At 35.5% G+C, this 17,500-nt stretch overlaps 1 protein-coding gene across 1 annotated transcript in view; it reads right to left on the minus strand.

Moving 5' to 3' along the window:
- Positions 1-14,727, minus strand: part of LOC136829717 (uncharacterized) — a 210,221-nt gene extending 195,494 nt beyond the window's left edge. Inside the window, exon 1 of the mRNA XM_067088516.1 lies at positions 14,510-14,727. Coding sequence (XP_066944617.1) covers positions 14,510-14,561 — 52 coding nt within the window. The 5' untranslated portion in view covers positions 14,562-14,727. The remainder of the gene's footprint in view (positions 1-14,509) is intronic.
- Between the last annotated feature and the right edge of the window lie 2,773 nt (positions 14,728-17,500).

The following is a 17,500-nucleotide window of genomic DNA, read 5'->3' on the forward strand; positions in this document are numbered from 1 at the left end:
GAATTTTAGCCATAATCTGAGGATGATCACCTTTACCAAGGTCATCTATTTTACTTTTTTCTAACTTTTTCCAGATCATAATTACTGAGGTTTTTCCTTTATGGCAGACAGAAGGACAGTTCAACAACCTACCAGTTTTCAGTCTGAACAGTTCAGCAAGTGTTGACATTTTGCAGGGCAGCAGTGCTTTCTGATACATTGTTAAACTGTTTCGTAACTTGTTACCAATAGATGAAAATGATGAAAAGAAGCAGTATTATGCTAGAACTCTGCCATTTGAATTTCTCTGTTCAATTCACCTGGATTGCTCAGAAAAAGTTCTGAGCAATTTCCTATATTCAAAAACAATATTTAACACTTCTATAAGAAATCCAAACCGTGAATCTAAATTTTGCAAGCAAGAAAATCTTGTGGTCATTTCTGCAATCAAGCGATCAGTAAGACTTCCTGTTCAGTACTCAGTCCAGCGGCTACCGAATTTCACCCGGCGTTCGTTTACATAATTTTCTTTTTTCATCGGCCAATCCCCATGTTTCACTGCTTTTCCTGGAATGACCTTTCATGCTCTTCTATTAATTACTCTTTAAAAACATTCATGATCAGTAGCTACTTCTGTAAAATTATCGTTTTGGTCCTGAAGGCATTTTTGCAGTCCCATAATATGACAAATTTTTAAAAATGTAAAAGTACAAGAAAAATACAAGATAATCAAATGTAGGCAACAGTGTTTTTTAGTCTACCAATCCCAACAATTCATCCAGTTATTCATGCATAACTTATATTGCCTTTTCTCTTGCACTTCAGCATATTCAGAAATCATATCCTGCTACTGCTGAAGTTGATCCTATCGATTTGTTGAATAAGCAAATAAATTATTTATGGCTTTAATGATACTAAAAAAATAAGGAAAAACTATTGTTTCCCGATTCGCAGCATGAAGGCATGCAAAGTTCAAACGGTGGTTGCCTCAGTTTATAAACAACTTTCTGACTCATGTTGTTTTCACACAATTGGCAGCACCACTTTACTTTAGAGGTATGAAGTCAATAACTCAGATATCTTGGGGCATTGTTCACGATGGCTAAATCAGGAAGTGAGTTAAAAAGAAGTATTTTTCTGGCACTTGCCTACAAAATGTGATTTCGCACATGTGAAGTCATGAGATTCATTGCCTAATTTTGTTTTTCAGGTGAGAGATAAAGATGCTGATGTTTGTGTTTTTACACGCTCTAATTACTGCTGAATAGAGGAATGTTTTGCTTTCCTGTGCTCCACAGTATTATATATATTAAGGTTTCCAATGATTGAGAAAATGTATATAATAGACACCAAAATTCTTTTACAATGCTTAATCACTATTTAAATGACAAAACAAAATAAAGATGAACGGGTGTCATGAGAGAGAGGGAAATGGGTGAATTGTTTCACCCCTGTGGGATGAAGATTGCCTCACTGAGGCCTCCTATCTTGATGGTACACATTTTGACAGAGCAATGAACAATCATCAAGACTTGTTTATTATCTTATTCTCTCCACACTAACGGCCATCTGCAACAGTTGTCTAACAACTAGGTGCATAATTCACGGCTTAAGTCAACGGAGGATCATTGGGTATTTTTAGGGAATACATCCACCTGGCCCTTCTCGTCCCGTTCCAGACTCGTGCAAGGGTCGTCCAGTTGTTAGCTAGACGCGTTACCATCCAACCTACAAGACCAGAGAGAGAGAGAGAGAGAGAGAGAGAGAGAGAGAGAGAGAGAGAGAGAGAGAGAGAGAGAGAGAGAATCATAAAATAAAGAGCAACAAAGGAAATACCGAAAATTTTCATCGAATGAACCATAATAACAGAGAATAAGACCATAACAAAAAATCTTCCATTCATCCATGTGCTCAGGTTTATGACGGCATTTTTGGAGTGCATAAATGGATGAATAGTAGTTCACAGGTAATGTGGCTCCAAGTCACCTTTTCCTTTTCAGATACCTAAAGAAGAAGAAGAAAATAGCACTCTGAGATTAATTTTCTTTTTGTCTTCCTCTGTTCTCAATCTAACAGGTACATCTGCGAACACCAGCTAGTCACTGCAACAGGGAGTGGTCAGTATAACAAAGGTGCTTCAAATTAAGACCACCAAAAATCCTATGGATAAAACTTCATCTCCCTGATAACATTTGTTTAGATATATATAAATGACTTGATATTCACCTTGCATGTTTAGATACATGTGTGAGCATGTAAGAGAACATATATCACATGTATGTACTTTATTCATGGAGAAGACTTGTTTCTGAGGTATGTATCAATTGAAAGCAGGAAAAAGCTACAAGAAAATAAACATATTGCAAGTTTTTTCATAATTCATACCCTCTTTGTCAGTTATACTATGTGCAGCTTTATATAGGCTATATATATATATATATATATATATATATATATATATATATATATATATATATATTTATATATATATATATATATATATATATATATATATATATATATATATATATATATATATTTATATATATATATGTATATATATGTACATATATGTGTATATATATAATACATATGTATATATGTATATAATACATATGTAGATATGTATATCATATATATATATGTATATATATATATATATATATATATATATATATATATATATATATATATATATATATATATATATATATTGTACAGATACTTGATAATGTGGACTGTTTGTCCAAGAAAGCTTGTATATAACTTTTTCTGAATAAATACTCCATTAGATACCATCCAGTTTGAATGAGGTCCTTTTAGTAATTGTTATATGTATATAAATGCATATATGTATATATATATATATATATATATATAAATGTATATATGCATATATGCATATATATGTACATATGTGTATATATGTATATCTATATGTATATATATGTAGTTGTATATATATATGTATGTATATATAAATGTATATATATACAGTATATGTATATATATGTATATGTATGTATATACTGTATATGTAAAAATGTATATATGTATATATATATTTATATATATGTATATATACATATGTATACATATGTTTATATGTGTATATATATGTATATATGTGTATGAATATATATACATATATATACAAATAAATATATATACATAATGTATATATATAAATATACACAAACACATATATATATGTGTATGTGTGTGTATGTATGTATATATATATATATATATATATATATATATATATATATATATATATATATTATAAAGTGAATGTTTGTATGTATGTTATAACTTTGTGTGCTACAGAAATACGAAGTACTTGACCAATCTAGACAAAATTTGGCATGCGGCCATCATTTGACCCATCTTAGATAATACGGTAGGTTTCAAACCTGTACCCCCTTCCCTTTCCCCAATCCCCCTTCCCTTTTTAACTTATGTCGCAAACGTTTGACCAATCTAGACAAAATTTGGCACGTGGCCATCATTTGACCCAACTGAGATAACAGGGTAGGTTTCAAACCTGTACCCCCTTCCCTTTGTAACTTACGTGGTAACCACTTGACTAATCTAGACAAAATTTGGCACATGGTCATTATTTGACCCAATTTAGATAATAAGCTAGGTTTCAAACCTGTACCTCCTTCCACTTCCCCTTCCCTTTGTAACTTATGTGGTAACCACTTGACTGATCTAGACAAATCTGGCACGCGGCCATCATTTGAACCAACTTGGATAATAGGGTAGGTTTCAAACCAGTACTCCCTTCCCCTTCCCCCTTCCCTTTGTAACTTATCTGGTAACCGCTTGACCGATCTAGACAAAATCTGGCACGTGGCCATCATTTGATTCAACTTAGATAATAGGGTAGGTTTCAAACCTGTACCCCCTTCCCCATCCACCTTCCCCCTTCCCTTTGTAACTGAAGTGGTAACCATTTGACCAATCTAGACAAAATTTGGCATTTGGCCATCATTTGGCCCAACTTAGATAATATGGTAAGTTTCAATCCCATACCCCATTCCCTTTGCAATTTATGTGGTATGTTAGGATTAATGGGGGTATATGCTTAGGTTTAGTGGGGATGAGTTTAGGTTTAGCAGGGGGTGTGTGTTTAGGTTTAGCAGGGGTTGTGTTTTGGTTCAGTGGGGGTGTGTCTATGTTTAGTGGGGGTGTGCTTAGGTTTAGTGGGGATGTTTCAGTTAAGTAGGGGGTGTGTTTAGGTTTAGTGGGCGGTAAATGGGACAATCACTACAGATCTAGATAAAATTATTAGGTTGCAGGATTATAGGATGGAGGAGAGGGCCTGAAAAGGTACATTTTGCCAAAATCAAGAGTTGACTCCCAAGAATGAGTTGACATATCAAAAGCCAAGAGTTCTTCCTCGGGAATGAACATCGAAGTCAACGACAATCATTTAAAAACAGAGAGGCATAACCTCTTAATATCGTGGTTTATCAACCTGTAGGTTCTCTTAACAATGATTAACGCATAACCTGCTGAAATTGTGGTGGAAAATCCGTATACTTTCATTACACTGATCAAAACCAATCTTACTGAAGGAAATCTGGTTGCATGTACTATCATGCGAAGCATAGCGAATGGAATATATCTCACTGTGAATCGTTGCATGAACATCCGTTATGTCACTGCACGATACACCCTACATGCACAACATCATAGCGGGTATGACAGTTACCCACCCTCTTAGGGAAACCCTAGGCTAATAAGGCCGCTTGATATAGTGGTAGAAGCCACTATTACGTAACCATCTGCATCTGAGTGAAGCATGACTGCATGCAAAATGATCCTTCCAGTACTTGAAGTACTGCACTCCTCTACTCACCCCCTGCTTTCACCTGTTAAAAACCTTGTTACCAAGTTCAAGACCGTCCCAGCTCGCGCTCAGGGATAACTCTTATTATAAAAGGCAAAGGTTTTTATTTCTGAAGGAACAAATATCATTGCTGGAGTACATAACCATGTATAATGAAGTCTTTGCACCATGCAAGGAGCAAAAGATCTGTGTGTATATATATATATATATATATATATATATATATATATATATATATATATATATATTATATATATGGATATATATTATATATATATATATATATATATATATATATATATATATATATATATATATATATTATATATAGAAAATATATATATATATATATATATATATATATATATATATATATATGTATATATATATATATATACATATTCTATATATAAATACATATATATACATATTATATATATATAAATATAATGGATATATATTTATATACATAATATATATACTATATATATATATATATATATATATATATATATATATATATATATATATATATATATATATATATATATATATATATATATATATATATATATAGCCTGTACTCTCCTTTTCATAAATGATTTAACCTAGGAAAATGAAATGTAGCAGGAACTATGTACCTACCCACACAAACAAAATCACACAAAAAAACTTCCTTTATATTTCATCTCTACATAGCCTAAGGGGCGCCCCAATCTTTGAATTTGAAGATGTCTTTATAAACATTTCCTGAAGCGTTATTGCTCAAGAAACATTTTCAGATTGGTTTACTGACAATTGTGTTCATCACTTTTATCACCCTGTGAGCAACAAACTGTCGGAAACGTCGAAAATACTTTTCTAATTCCGTCTAGTTCGAAATAATTTATATACTTGCGGTACCCACGAAAATATTTCCGTTTTCTTTTGAGACAGCGCCGAGGAAAACGTTTCTCTTTCTTCTCTGCATTCGTCAAAGTGTGACCACAAATGTCCCGCGCTAAACAATTTACATATGATGTTTTGTATTTCTTGACTTAGTTTCATAGTCAAATAAACACTATGTAAATCAACATGCTATATACAGACATGTGCAAATGAATAGCAATCTTCCTCATCACCATTCAGGTGTACGAGATTTATGTTTTCATCCATTAAATCACTTACAAGTTAATTTATTTCTTGACAAACAGTAAAAATAGAATTAATATTGTGTTTTATTTCTTCAGGCTATATTTTCACGAATATAAAAAAATAAGTATATGGCGACACTTCCTGTGCGTCAAGTAATGACGCAATGTTCGTCAGTCACGTCACGGCTTTTTAGCGCATTTCTGGCTATATTTTTTTCCCCATCATAACAGGGGCAAAGAAGAGATGTATTATAAGAGAAATATATAAAAACTACATGCACTATGAGAACTGAAAACTCAAAAGGAATCATAACAAAAGGCAAGAAAGAGTCTCCGTTGGAGAAATGTCACGAATGCCAATCACCCATCAGGAAACCAAGCAGGGGTCCCATTTCTTTTCATCCGAGTTTTTTGGTAATTATCAGTTGATGTTTTTTATATGATATGAAGAAATACCTTTACAGCAAAAATCAGCTTTCCGTTTAAAAAGTTTCACATTTATTACAAAATAAGCAATATTTTTTTTCTTTTGCCGTTTTCTAAAAACTTTTATTCAAAAAAGTAAACGAACATGCCTCACAGAAGACTGAACAAAACTCATGAAACTTTCACAGCATGTAGTATAACTGTATAGCTTTGGTCTCACGTAAGAATAATTGTTTTTGACTGCAAATTTTTTATGTACGGTATATTTTTAAATGACAATTTTTTCAAAGGTAAAATTTAAGAGGTCGAATTTTGTGGCTCCCTACCGCAGGCATTTTGAGTATTAGTTGTTTAATGAGGCGAATATTCGAAGAAAATCCTTTCGATCGTAAGGCAGAAATACTCACTTTATAAAGGGCACTTATAGCATAGGTGCTCCCTAAAAACTGACCTAGCAATAAAGACTTCGTTCGCAAACTTTTAAAATGCGACGCACTTTTAAACTTTCGCGGAGTTGAGGAAAAAGTAATTAACACTCAGGAAAAATATATGAACTCAGGCAAACTTCGTGGAACAGATGAGCCTAAGCTTACTATGCCTGTGTGACTAATTTCCTCTTTGAGGTGTTTAGCTGACCTGATTTCCTAATTTTTAATTTGATAACAAACTTACTACAACGTTTAATCATTCTGATACTGAATACGGCAGTTACGTTAATACGAAAATTTGTTTGTATGGTATAATGAAGCTTACAATATACATTCTTAGAGGCAGTAGCAAAGGCAGTTTCACTGAAGAAGACCATGCGAGACACCTCTAATATCTGTATCTCTCTCTCATATCATATGTGTATATATGTGTATATATATATATATATATATATATATATATATATATATATATATATATATATATATATATATATACATATATATGTATATACACATATATACACATATGTATATATAAATCTCTCTTGCTGCCAGTGCAACTGTCAATCTTTCTTTGCTGTTTTTGCTTCCATGACAGTGTTCACCTCTGAACTGTGGTGTTCTGTTTGGTAGGGGTTTGTAGAACAGCCCTGCCTCCTCCATGTTAAAGATGTCTTTTGGGTCATACCCTTTAAGCAGGTTTCGCAGTGTGTTACTGACATATCCATCAACAACTGTCTGGTCTGTGGTTGAACTCTCTCTGCTGATGGGTCGGGTTAAGGTGGATACACACATGCGAACCGAACCTTGTATTGTAACCGATTCTTGTAACACAACGCAAGTGTGGACGGTTCCTCGAATCTTCAACCCCGAACCCGCGAGGTTCGAACAACATAGGCCCTGCGTCCCGAACTTGGTTTTGGGCTCCGAATCAAAGGGAGGTCTCTTTGACGTTACGCAGTGTGTGGACAAGACCTGCCCTCCATAGGTTGAGTCCCTTGTTTTGGTCAAGGCCCTCCATGCCCTTGTTTTGGTCAGTACGTATATGTCTACCATGGCTGATTGGAGTGAGGAAGAGGTCCTTCTTGGAATCTCATGTCAGCGAGTAATTCCCGACCACTGTATTCTACCCTTCTAGTATATAACCTTGATTGCCACCATCTTCTTTCATTTCGCTTCATCTTCCTTAAATAATGTATATAAATATATATAGGCGACAGCTGCTACTTGCATGGTGGCCATCGTGGGTAAACAACACGGACAGAGACAGACTGATGATCGCAGTGGATTGCAATGAAGTGACGTGCTTAACGTGGTTACGGTTCGTCCTCAACATTTTGACACCTCATAACTCAGTTACACATACAAGGTTCGGCTCTCATGTGTGTACCCACCTTTACAATACCACGATGTTTAAACCTCTCAATCCAGTTATGGTTTGGGGAAAAATCTGAATGCCCGAGTCTTACGGCTAATTCATCTGCTTTAGCAGCGAGGGTTGGTCCAGATATTGGAATGTTCTGGTCATGAACAGTCTTAAACCACTGGAAAAGGGCCTCCTCTACATCCTGGTGTTGTGCAGTGCGCATTTTCTTTCTTGGAACTGATGTCGCTACTGCAGTATGCTTTCATAATGGAATCGCACTGTTTTAGAATTGTACTAAGTGCACTGGGCGGTAGGCTATGTCAAAATTCTTTGCGATCTCAGATTTTGGTCTGTCATTTTTATCTACAGCTTGAATTATCTGATGCTTTGTATCAAGATCTATAGCTTTTCTCTTTCTACTGCCCATACTGACAACTGAATGATAAGACAAACTGACGGGCCCATAATATATTTTTTGTTCAGCATGTATATACCAGAAACATGGTATTTTTGCAGAAAAAATTTTTCATAGCTAACAAAGACAAAATTAAGAGCAAAGTGATAACAGTTCACTGGGATAACAGGTGTTTGATGTTTGTTTAACAATAAAATGATCACTTTGTTACAACAGGTATTTTTTACCAATAAAACTGTCACAGGGATGTACAAATAGCTTGTTATATGCCTGATTTTGTAATAAAGAATTTGTTACACGCCTACAATTTTAAGTTCATTCATTTGAATTGGAACCAGGGATTCCACTCATTCTTTATAAGCCTGAATTTGTTACAAGCCTGTACGTTATAAACGAACTCCACCGTAAGCATGTGGAATCTAAAGGATTGTTAGCTGATAGTCAATTTGCATATAGGAATCTGACATGCTCTTTTATATTTGATGTCATTTGCAAGAGAACCTTGATAAGGGTTTTGAGTGCAGAGTAATTCAAACAGAATTTAGTACTGCTTTCAGTTTAGTAAATCACAAGACTTATCTATAAACTTCAGAATCTTGGAGTTGGTGCATATGTTTTGGGATTACTTCAAGATTTCCCGACAGGTAGGCAGCAGTGAGTCTGTTGATGGGATCTTTAGTGAACCAAGACCTATTGTGTCTTAAGTTCCACAGTGTAGTGTTCTTGGTCCACTGTTATCTTTAATGTATACAAGTGATATGGCTGTTGGCCAGGAAAACAAAATTGTTCAATATGCTGATGATGCAATACATGTGAGTGCAGTAAAGTCCCCACTTATGAGAAATGAAGTTGCCCTCAGCCTCAATTGGGACATGGACCAGATCAGTGAATGGTGTAGTTGGTGGGGTAGGAGGGAAATCTCATACAGATTTTCCACCCCATCCTCCCCTTCAGGCAGATGGGACTCTGTTGAATGAGTCTGAAACTTTACCTATTCTCGGCTTAACTTTTGACTCACATCTTACTTTTGAGAAACATCAGCAAATGCCCTACAAAAGTTTGGTATTGTTCGTTAGGCTCAAATATACTGTATATATAACTGTGATAAAAGCAATGCAACCTTTTTTAGGTAATTTGTCCTTCTGTTACTTGAATACTGTTCTCCGGTGTGGATGTCTGCTTCTGCCTGAGAATTATCTCTTTTAAATAGAATGGTTCGTGGTGGTAGGTTTCTGTTTCCTAATATCAGCAAGTATGACTTAGACCACTGACGGATGGTTTCTTGTTTGTCAATTTTTCAAAAGTTATATTCTAACAGATCTTTCACATTCACAATTGATCCTTGATCCTCTTTTCCTGCCAAGAGTAACCAGATTCTCTGAACAGCAGCACCAATATGCATTAAATGTGCCTCAATGTTTAACTTTTCAGTTCTAGAGGTCCTTTATTCCTCACACCGATGGACTGTGGAACAGTCTCCCTGAGGATTTGCAATTGGAACTTCAGAAGTTCATGAGAAGTTGTAATGCATTCCTACCGTAATACAAGTCTCCTTTTATTTTAATAATTTACTTACACTTCTATTTACTTATTAATTTCTTAATTTATCTGTTATTCTAATAACTGATCTCCTCTTTCTTTATTTCCCATTAACTTCTGTTACTTCTTTTGAATGAACACCATATTCTTCGAAAGCTTGAATTTCAAGTCAATAGCCTCTATGTCTAAGGGTTTGTTCCATATAAATAGGGTTCATCGACTGAATAATAATAATAATAATAATAATAATTAGCCGCAAACGTTACCCACTGTTCTGACGGCCACTCCCACCACTCAGAACAAGGATCCTCCCGATTGTAGAAATGCTTTCTTCAATACATGCACAGTGTAATCGGGTCTATTTCCGTGATAGAAAGAAAATGCTTGTAGGGTCTGTCTTTCCCAAGACAGTGGCTGATAGGGAATGGTTTCCTCGGTGTAGAGGAAGTAGACAGCTGAAATGATATATGAGTTTGATCCACATGTATTATACACAACAAAACTCACAAACAAGAAAAATAAAGAAGAAAAATACTCAAAACCACAGAGCATTAAATTAATAACGGAGAAGTTCGGTGCTGATAGCCGAACGAAGAAAAGATGTTTGCAGCCGAAGGCAAAGTGGGGAGCAGACCCATCGATTGCTAACGACCTTGACAGTAGCCTCAGTTTTTAAAGGCCGTTCCAGCTCCCGTTCGCAAGCGTATCTAAAAACGGAGGTTTTATTAGTGTAGGAACAAATTACTTTTTGATAACCAGTAAACACTAAAGAAATCAAGCATCGATGAAGTTAGTTTACATTTTATATAAATATGATTTTTTTTTCATTTTACCTTGTTTAATTGGACTTGCAAACCTTCATTCGCTCTCTCTGTCTCTCATCTAAAGTACTATTACTGTAGTTATTGCAGCTTTCGTCCCCCGGGCTACTGCCTCCCCCCCTGCGTTTCGAGTACTAGGGGTGAATCGAATTCACTGGGGCAATACAGCCTACAATGACCTTCCGTTAACGTTACTCCTCCTGTCAGGGATGGACAACCAAGACGTTCATAAATTACTATAAGTTTCACTTATCGTTCTCTTTCCATGACCAGCCCAGAACAGCCAGATGTTGCGAGACTTACGACCATTCTTGAATTATTACATTCAGACCAGTAACGACCATTAATAAGAGACCAGCGGCATCTTTCGCCACACCAGACAGAATTCAGGACCTTACATTTCTACAAGCCGAGACCAGCTACCTGAATCTCTTTCATTCCATGATCTTCTAGTCACAGCTACGGCTGATTGATCGACTATCAAAAGGAGGAGTTTTACCAAATATGAACAACTTTATTCGTCTATAATAATACACACCTCGACTCATCTGTATATATACAGTATATACACATATACTGTATATAATATATATATATATATTTTCTAATATTTATACAATATATATGTATATTATATTTTCTAATATATATATATATATATATATATATATATATATATATATATATATATATATATATATATATATATATATATATATATATATATATATATATATATATATATATATATATATATATATATATATTACGCATTTTATCCTAGCAGGGAGTGCCTCCGAACAAAACCAACACTAAGGCCACTGCCAAATTCATACTTGAATTGTTTAGCGAGCGCTTCGTTAAACGTGTACATCTGCATTTAAATGACCTATATAACATTTCCAAAGCTTTCAAAGTGTATCAGTAATAATTTCCTCAGTTAAAGACCTACACGGGACTATGTATTGTACTGAAACAATGTTTGAGTTAACCTCGAGATCAAATATGAGAGAGAGAGAGAGAGAGAGAGAGAGAGAGAGAGAGAGAGAGAGAGAGAGAGAGAGAAAATGGACTTCTCGAGCTACTCACGACATAAAACCATTGACTCCCTTATAACTCAAACGTCTGGGACAGACAGGAGTCAACTTTTCCCACCAACCTGTCACTCATCTCGGCACAGTTAAGCATAAGAAAATATCAAACGTCACGGATAGTTATTTCGCCGGTTCTCTCCTTCTGAGAGGAGGCGAAAATAGAAATTAAAAATTATCATCGTTCACAATGTGAATTCATTCTTAAGAAACACGCAGAAATTGGCATTGAATCTTCTTGAGATAAATCAAAATGCAGGAGAAAACATTATATAAATAAACAAATAAAGCTATCTATCAAAGCTAACACACAGTCCAACAGAAAATAAAACCAACAGTATAAGGAAAGATTTTGCTATTAAACAACGTATTATAATGCTAGGCATAACATCCGAAAAAGTAGAAATAGGTTAAACAAATACACGAAAAATAAAAAAAAATCATGTCCGATAGAAACCAACAAGAATAAAATCACGTACAAATAAACGTCACGTGGGACACAGTACAACCGTTCTCTAACAACAAGGAAAGGAGTTTGTTTGCAGGGTATAGTGTTAAAATTTAAATAATGCAACAGTGGCGGCCGGGGCCGGGCGCCGCCTCCCGCCACTCATGCATAATCCATTATACCGACCCCGTAAGAGGGGAGGGGCCAGACTTCCCTCCCCCTCTTTCTAAGCTTCAGATTCCAAACAGCTTCAAAGGATAAAAGCTTAACCGAGTACCATTCGTAAATATGTGCGGATTTAAAATTAACTTTACTTCAGGTTTAAAAAATGACAGCCTCGCCGTTCGGTATTTTGACACATAGGAGAATGATGGAACGAGGAAGAGTAGGATACTAGGGGAAAAGGATGTTGGTGGGAGAGGCAACCTCTATAAGATGGCGGTGTGGGGGTGGAGGCATCCTCTATCAGGTGGCGGTGTGAGTGATGGGGAGAAAGCTGGTGACTTCGTGTTAGCCGTTGTGTGAAGGTGGGGGAGGGGGGGGGACGGGGAGCATACGAAGGGACTAAGATGAGGGTTTTGGAGTTTTCAAAATATCTTTGACAAAAAGCAAAAAACCATTTCAAGGTGATCGTTTTCCTCATGCCAACAATCAACACATTACGAGAGGCAATTTATCAGAGACGGAAATAAACACGTGTTAATGAAACATACGCCTTAAGGATAAAAACAGGAAAATTTTATTCCCATGTTTTTTTATGAACACTATTAAGACCTATAATATATGCACCCTTACATTAAAAAAAATTAATAATACGTTTCTGGCATTTATGTTATATCACAGCCAGTCACTCCCTGTAGATTTCAAAACCCAAATAAATGTATTCTAGGAAAACCTTTTGATAATAAAAATGTATTTTAAAAAGAATGGCAAGCAATGAATTCTGTTCTTTAATTACGCAAGTTAAACATAATACAGGTGATGAAATCAAAATACATTGCCCTAAGCCTATGTCTACGTTATCCAGCAAGACTTACTAAATATGGAATGTTCATTAAACCTAGACAGCCATATTTAATATCAACTTTCATTATTCTAGACAAACCGACAGATATATATCAATAATAATGGAGATAATTTAGATGCCAAAACCCATCCCGAAAACTACTACCAATTAGTACTACAAGGCTAAGGTGCACTCATACTTATGTTTTATTTGAAGACGAGCGCGCCAAAAGTAATAACGTCACTGATGTCTCCACCACCGACGTCAACAGCTGGACATCATCATATATAACCAAACAACCACACTAATGACCTTAATTTGAACAACAATCCAGCCCCAACATTGAAGGACCCTCTGAAGCAGGCCAATGTACTATACCAGTTCAAATAACCAGTCCTTCGGTCATTTGAATTGGTATAGTGCATTGGTTGTTTACGGCTCAAGAAAGAGCCATAAACAACCACATGCAAGGGGACATCATACTGACAGTGCGAGGGATACAGTGCCGCGGGAATACAGATATAGGCCTAAATGGAAAAGCCTTAGGTCCAAGGTGCCTATGGCTGCTTGCGGCCCACCTAGGCCCATAATAGCAGAAGCCCTCCCTGAACACAACGATAGGAACGCCCCTCCTGACAACCCACATCAGACGCCCTTTAACCAGGAACTAATAATAATAATAATAGTTAAAAGATAACGCATCCATGTACTTAGCATCGGCCTACAATGATCTTGCCTACTGGCTTTGATATGCTAATTATATGTATGTATGTATTATGTATGTATGTATGTATGTATGTATGTATATATATATATATATATATATATATATATATATATATATATATATATATATATATATATATATATATATATATATATAATATATATTAATGCTACAGGCTCGGCTCACTTTGGCCGGCAGGGATACGGCAATTCACTCAAGTTAATTTGTGACCTCCGGTGAGCAAAAGAAAAATGCAGTGACATTACCTTGACTCCAGGTGAATTCTAACTGGCGTCGAATGGAACAGTCCGTCTTCATAAATACAGGCAAATGGTCTCGCTACGCTAAATGATTTCACTAAAAACACCGAAACCGAACTTGGGAGACGCGCGCCGCACCTTCTTACACACACAACGAAGGCAGGACTGAGTACTGAGTACTGACGACCAAGTGCAAGTGTTATCACCGCTGGGCAATTTGTCCCTGCATGTGTGTGAAAGTCCCTGCGTTTCTAAAGGCTCGCAGCAAAAGGTCCCTACGCTTTCCCTAAGCAAAATACGCCGGCAACAACATCAAGCAGCATATTTGTATGCTGCTATTTCACATACGTCAAAAAGACTTGAACTGCGTGCTATTTATTGTTTATGGTTACATAGCCGCAAGTGAAATACGATGAACAGTCATTCTTTGACTATAGTTGGTTTCATCTGTCCACTCACTGGTGAAGATGTGGCAAATTGGCAATGCGCAGAGGTAGCACGTGACTGGCTGACAATCAACGTTTCAGATATAGTTGGCTTATTGTGATAAATGTCAAACTACTTCTCCAATAACGTTTTTGAATAGACAAAGAAGCCTCGCCCCTTCTGATATAAACATAAACTCGTCGATTTGTATTCATGTCAATACAGAACACGAAAGACGCGATTATATCAAACAATTAGTCAGACCACACATACCTATGCTCAAAAACTTTTCAAATACACGGTTTTCTTATCATTCAAACTTTATTCTACGCACAGTTTCATTGCATACATATACAAAAAATTTTATTGTGATACCAAAGTGATATCTACGTCCGTAAACTGAAAAATAACCTTTAATAGTGTTTACCGCCAAAACATAATGCACGGGCCAATGAAGCTAGGCCTATGCTACTGATTGGCCAGGTATTTTATTTTCCTGATCTTCTTTGTGCACATTCATTCTGTTTTAATCAAAATTACTTTTTTATTGTAACATTTATTTATTTATTGACTTAATTATCGTTCTAATGGCACCAATGAAAAAAAAAATTGTATGCCTAGGCTAGCCTCTTAGGGTGACGGTAACTGAATGGGATTTTAAGTTTTTGTTCTACAAGTTATTCACCAATATAGTCCCGAAAGTGCCAAAGCACTGAGCTATTATAATTATTTGCACGCTTAAGTAAAAATTATATAAATATGCAGAGTATTCTGGAAAGAAAACCACTAGACCATTGCTATCAAGCAATGTTATAACTGAAATTTCCCGTCTTCCAGCCAATACATCAGTAGTTGTTTCATTCACCTCCCCCATGCCCAGGACAGCTTCAAAGACAACAATATTTCTTGCTTATTTCAAATATTAACCTACTCATGTAATTTAGATGCAAGATATTATTAAATACCTCTTATTCGGGCTCGTGTAGCCAGATGTCTTTATACGTACCTGCTTGTCATTCGTGCGCTTGTGTTGTTATATTATCGACTTTAATCGGCATGTCTGTGATCTAAATAGGTAGGCATGAGGGTTGTTTGTATATATAAGCATTCAGATTAGGCTTTGTTTCCCGGGATCTCGGGATCCCGGACAATTTTCAAGGTTTAATAATCCCGGGATATTTTTGCAAATCCCGGGATAAAATTTAAGTACAAAAATAGGGACAAATTTGACTGGAGGATGGTCGTGGACTTGTTGTTCTGTTTATATCTTTATATACTGTAAATACAGACTATTTCTGTCATTATCCTTATGATGATGATAATGATAGATGTCTAGATTATGTCACTGTTTTGATATTTATATAAAATACTTTATATTTCCAGTGAATTGTATTTTCCCATCAACAGCATCTTGCTGAAACTGCCAAAATCTTGTAAAATTGCTAAAATCTTGTAAAAATTTAAAAACGCTTTTGCAAAATAAGGCCTGTCAAATAAATCCGCGGAGGGAAGATAAAGCGTCAGTTTCAGTGTTTCCAGTTTATTGCAGTAACTAAATCTATAGGGGACAGGGGTATAAAACCGTGACAAAATAATCATGTATAAGTTTGCATTTGTTTCAAGAGGAACATATTCCATCTTTATCATTTGGAAACGTAGTATTACTGTTTACCTAATGCTTTATTTTGTATATTTGGGACGGTAATCACGCGAAGCAGTCCCAACAGTGTAGGCTATGCTTTGAACAAGTTTGCAGCAGGTTTTGAACAAGAAGTGTTTGTGATGATTGACTGCAGCCGTGTGGGGTACCGTCCACTGTGTCGTGTTATATAAGATCTTATTCTATGAGAAACTTCTTATTCATTTAGTTCATGTTATAAGTAAAGAATGCGTACATTTAACTTTTCTTCATTAATTTTACTACATCTTCTGTCATTAAGTACTCTTCATTTCACTGAGTATGAACGAAAACAAATGTATTTTTTTTATCAATGATAACGAACTATAAATTACATTTTCATTCGCACTGGAATTTGGAAGCAGAACAAAAATAAAGCAGTAAACGAAGCATATTTTAGCTCTTGTTCTTATTCCTCTTACTTTGTTGACAAACAAAGTGTATGCTGTAATTAAACATTAGGTGGAATTGATAAGACAGTCAATCTACAGTAATATTTCTGCATATCTAGTAATAATAAGCACATCAAAAACCTGAAAGGGAAACAAGGTATAATGTGTAATTTTAGACAATTGAAAATCCCGGGATCCGGACTAATTATATCCCGGAATCCCGGGACAAAGAAAAGGCTCCAAAACGACAATCCCTAATTCAGATGTATTACTGAAGAAACAATTTGCTTCTTTATCACAGTAAACTCACGATATCGGAAACATTGATTTCAGCCAATCGACAGCTAACCATGCAGATGCCACATCTACCTAAAACCTACATTGGTGAGTGGACATGAAATGAAACCCACTACATTTCTTGTTCCCTACAAGAATACTGATGAAAACATGTCATGTAATAAAGCGCGAGCGCGCGCACACACACACATACTTATGGAGGCT

The sequence above is a fragment of the Macrobrachium rosenbergii genome, chromosome 45 (genome assembly GCF_040412425.1).
Source record: "Macrobrachium rosenbergii isolate ZJJX-2024 chromosome 45, ASM4041242v1, whole genome shotgun sequence".
Lineage (NCBI taxonomy): Eukaryota > Metazoa > Arthropoda > Malacostraca > Decapoda > Palaemonidae > Macrobrachium > Macrobrachium rosenbergii.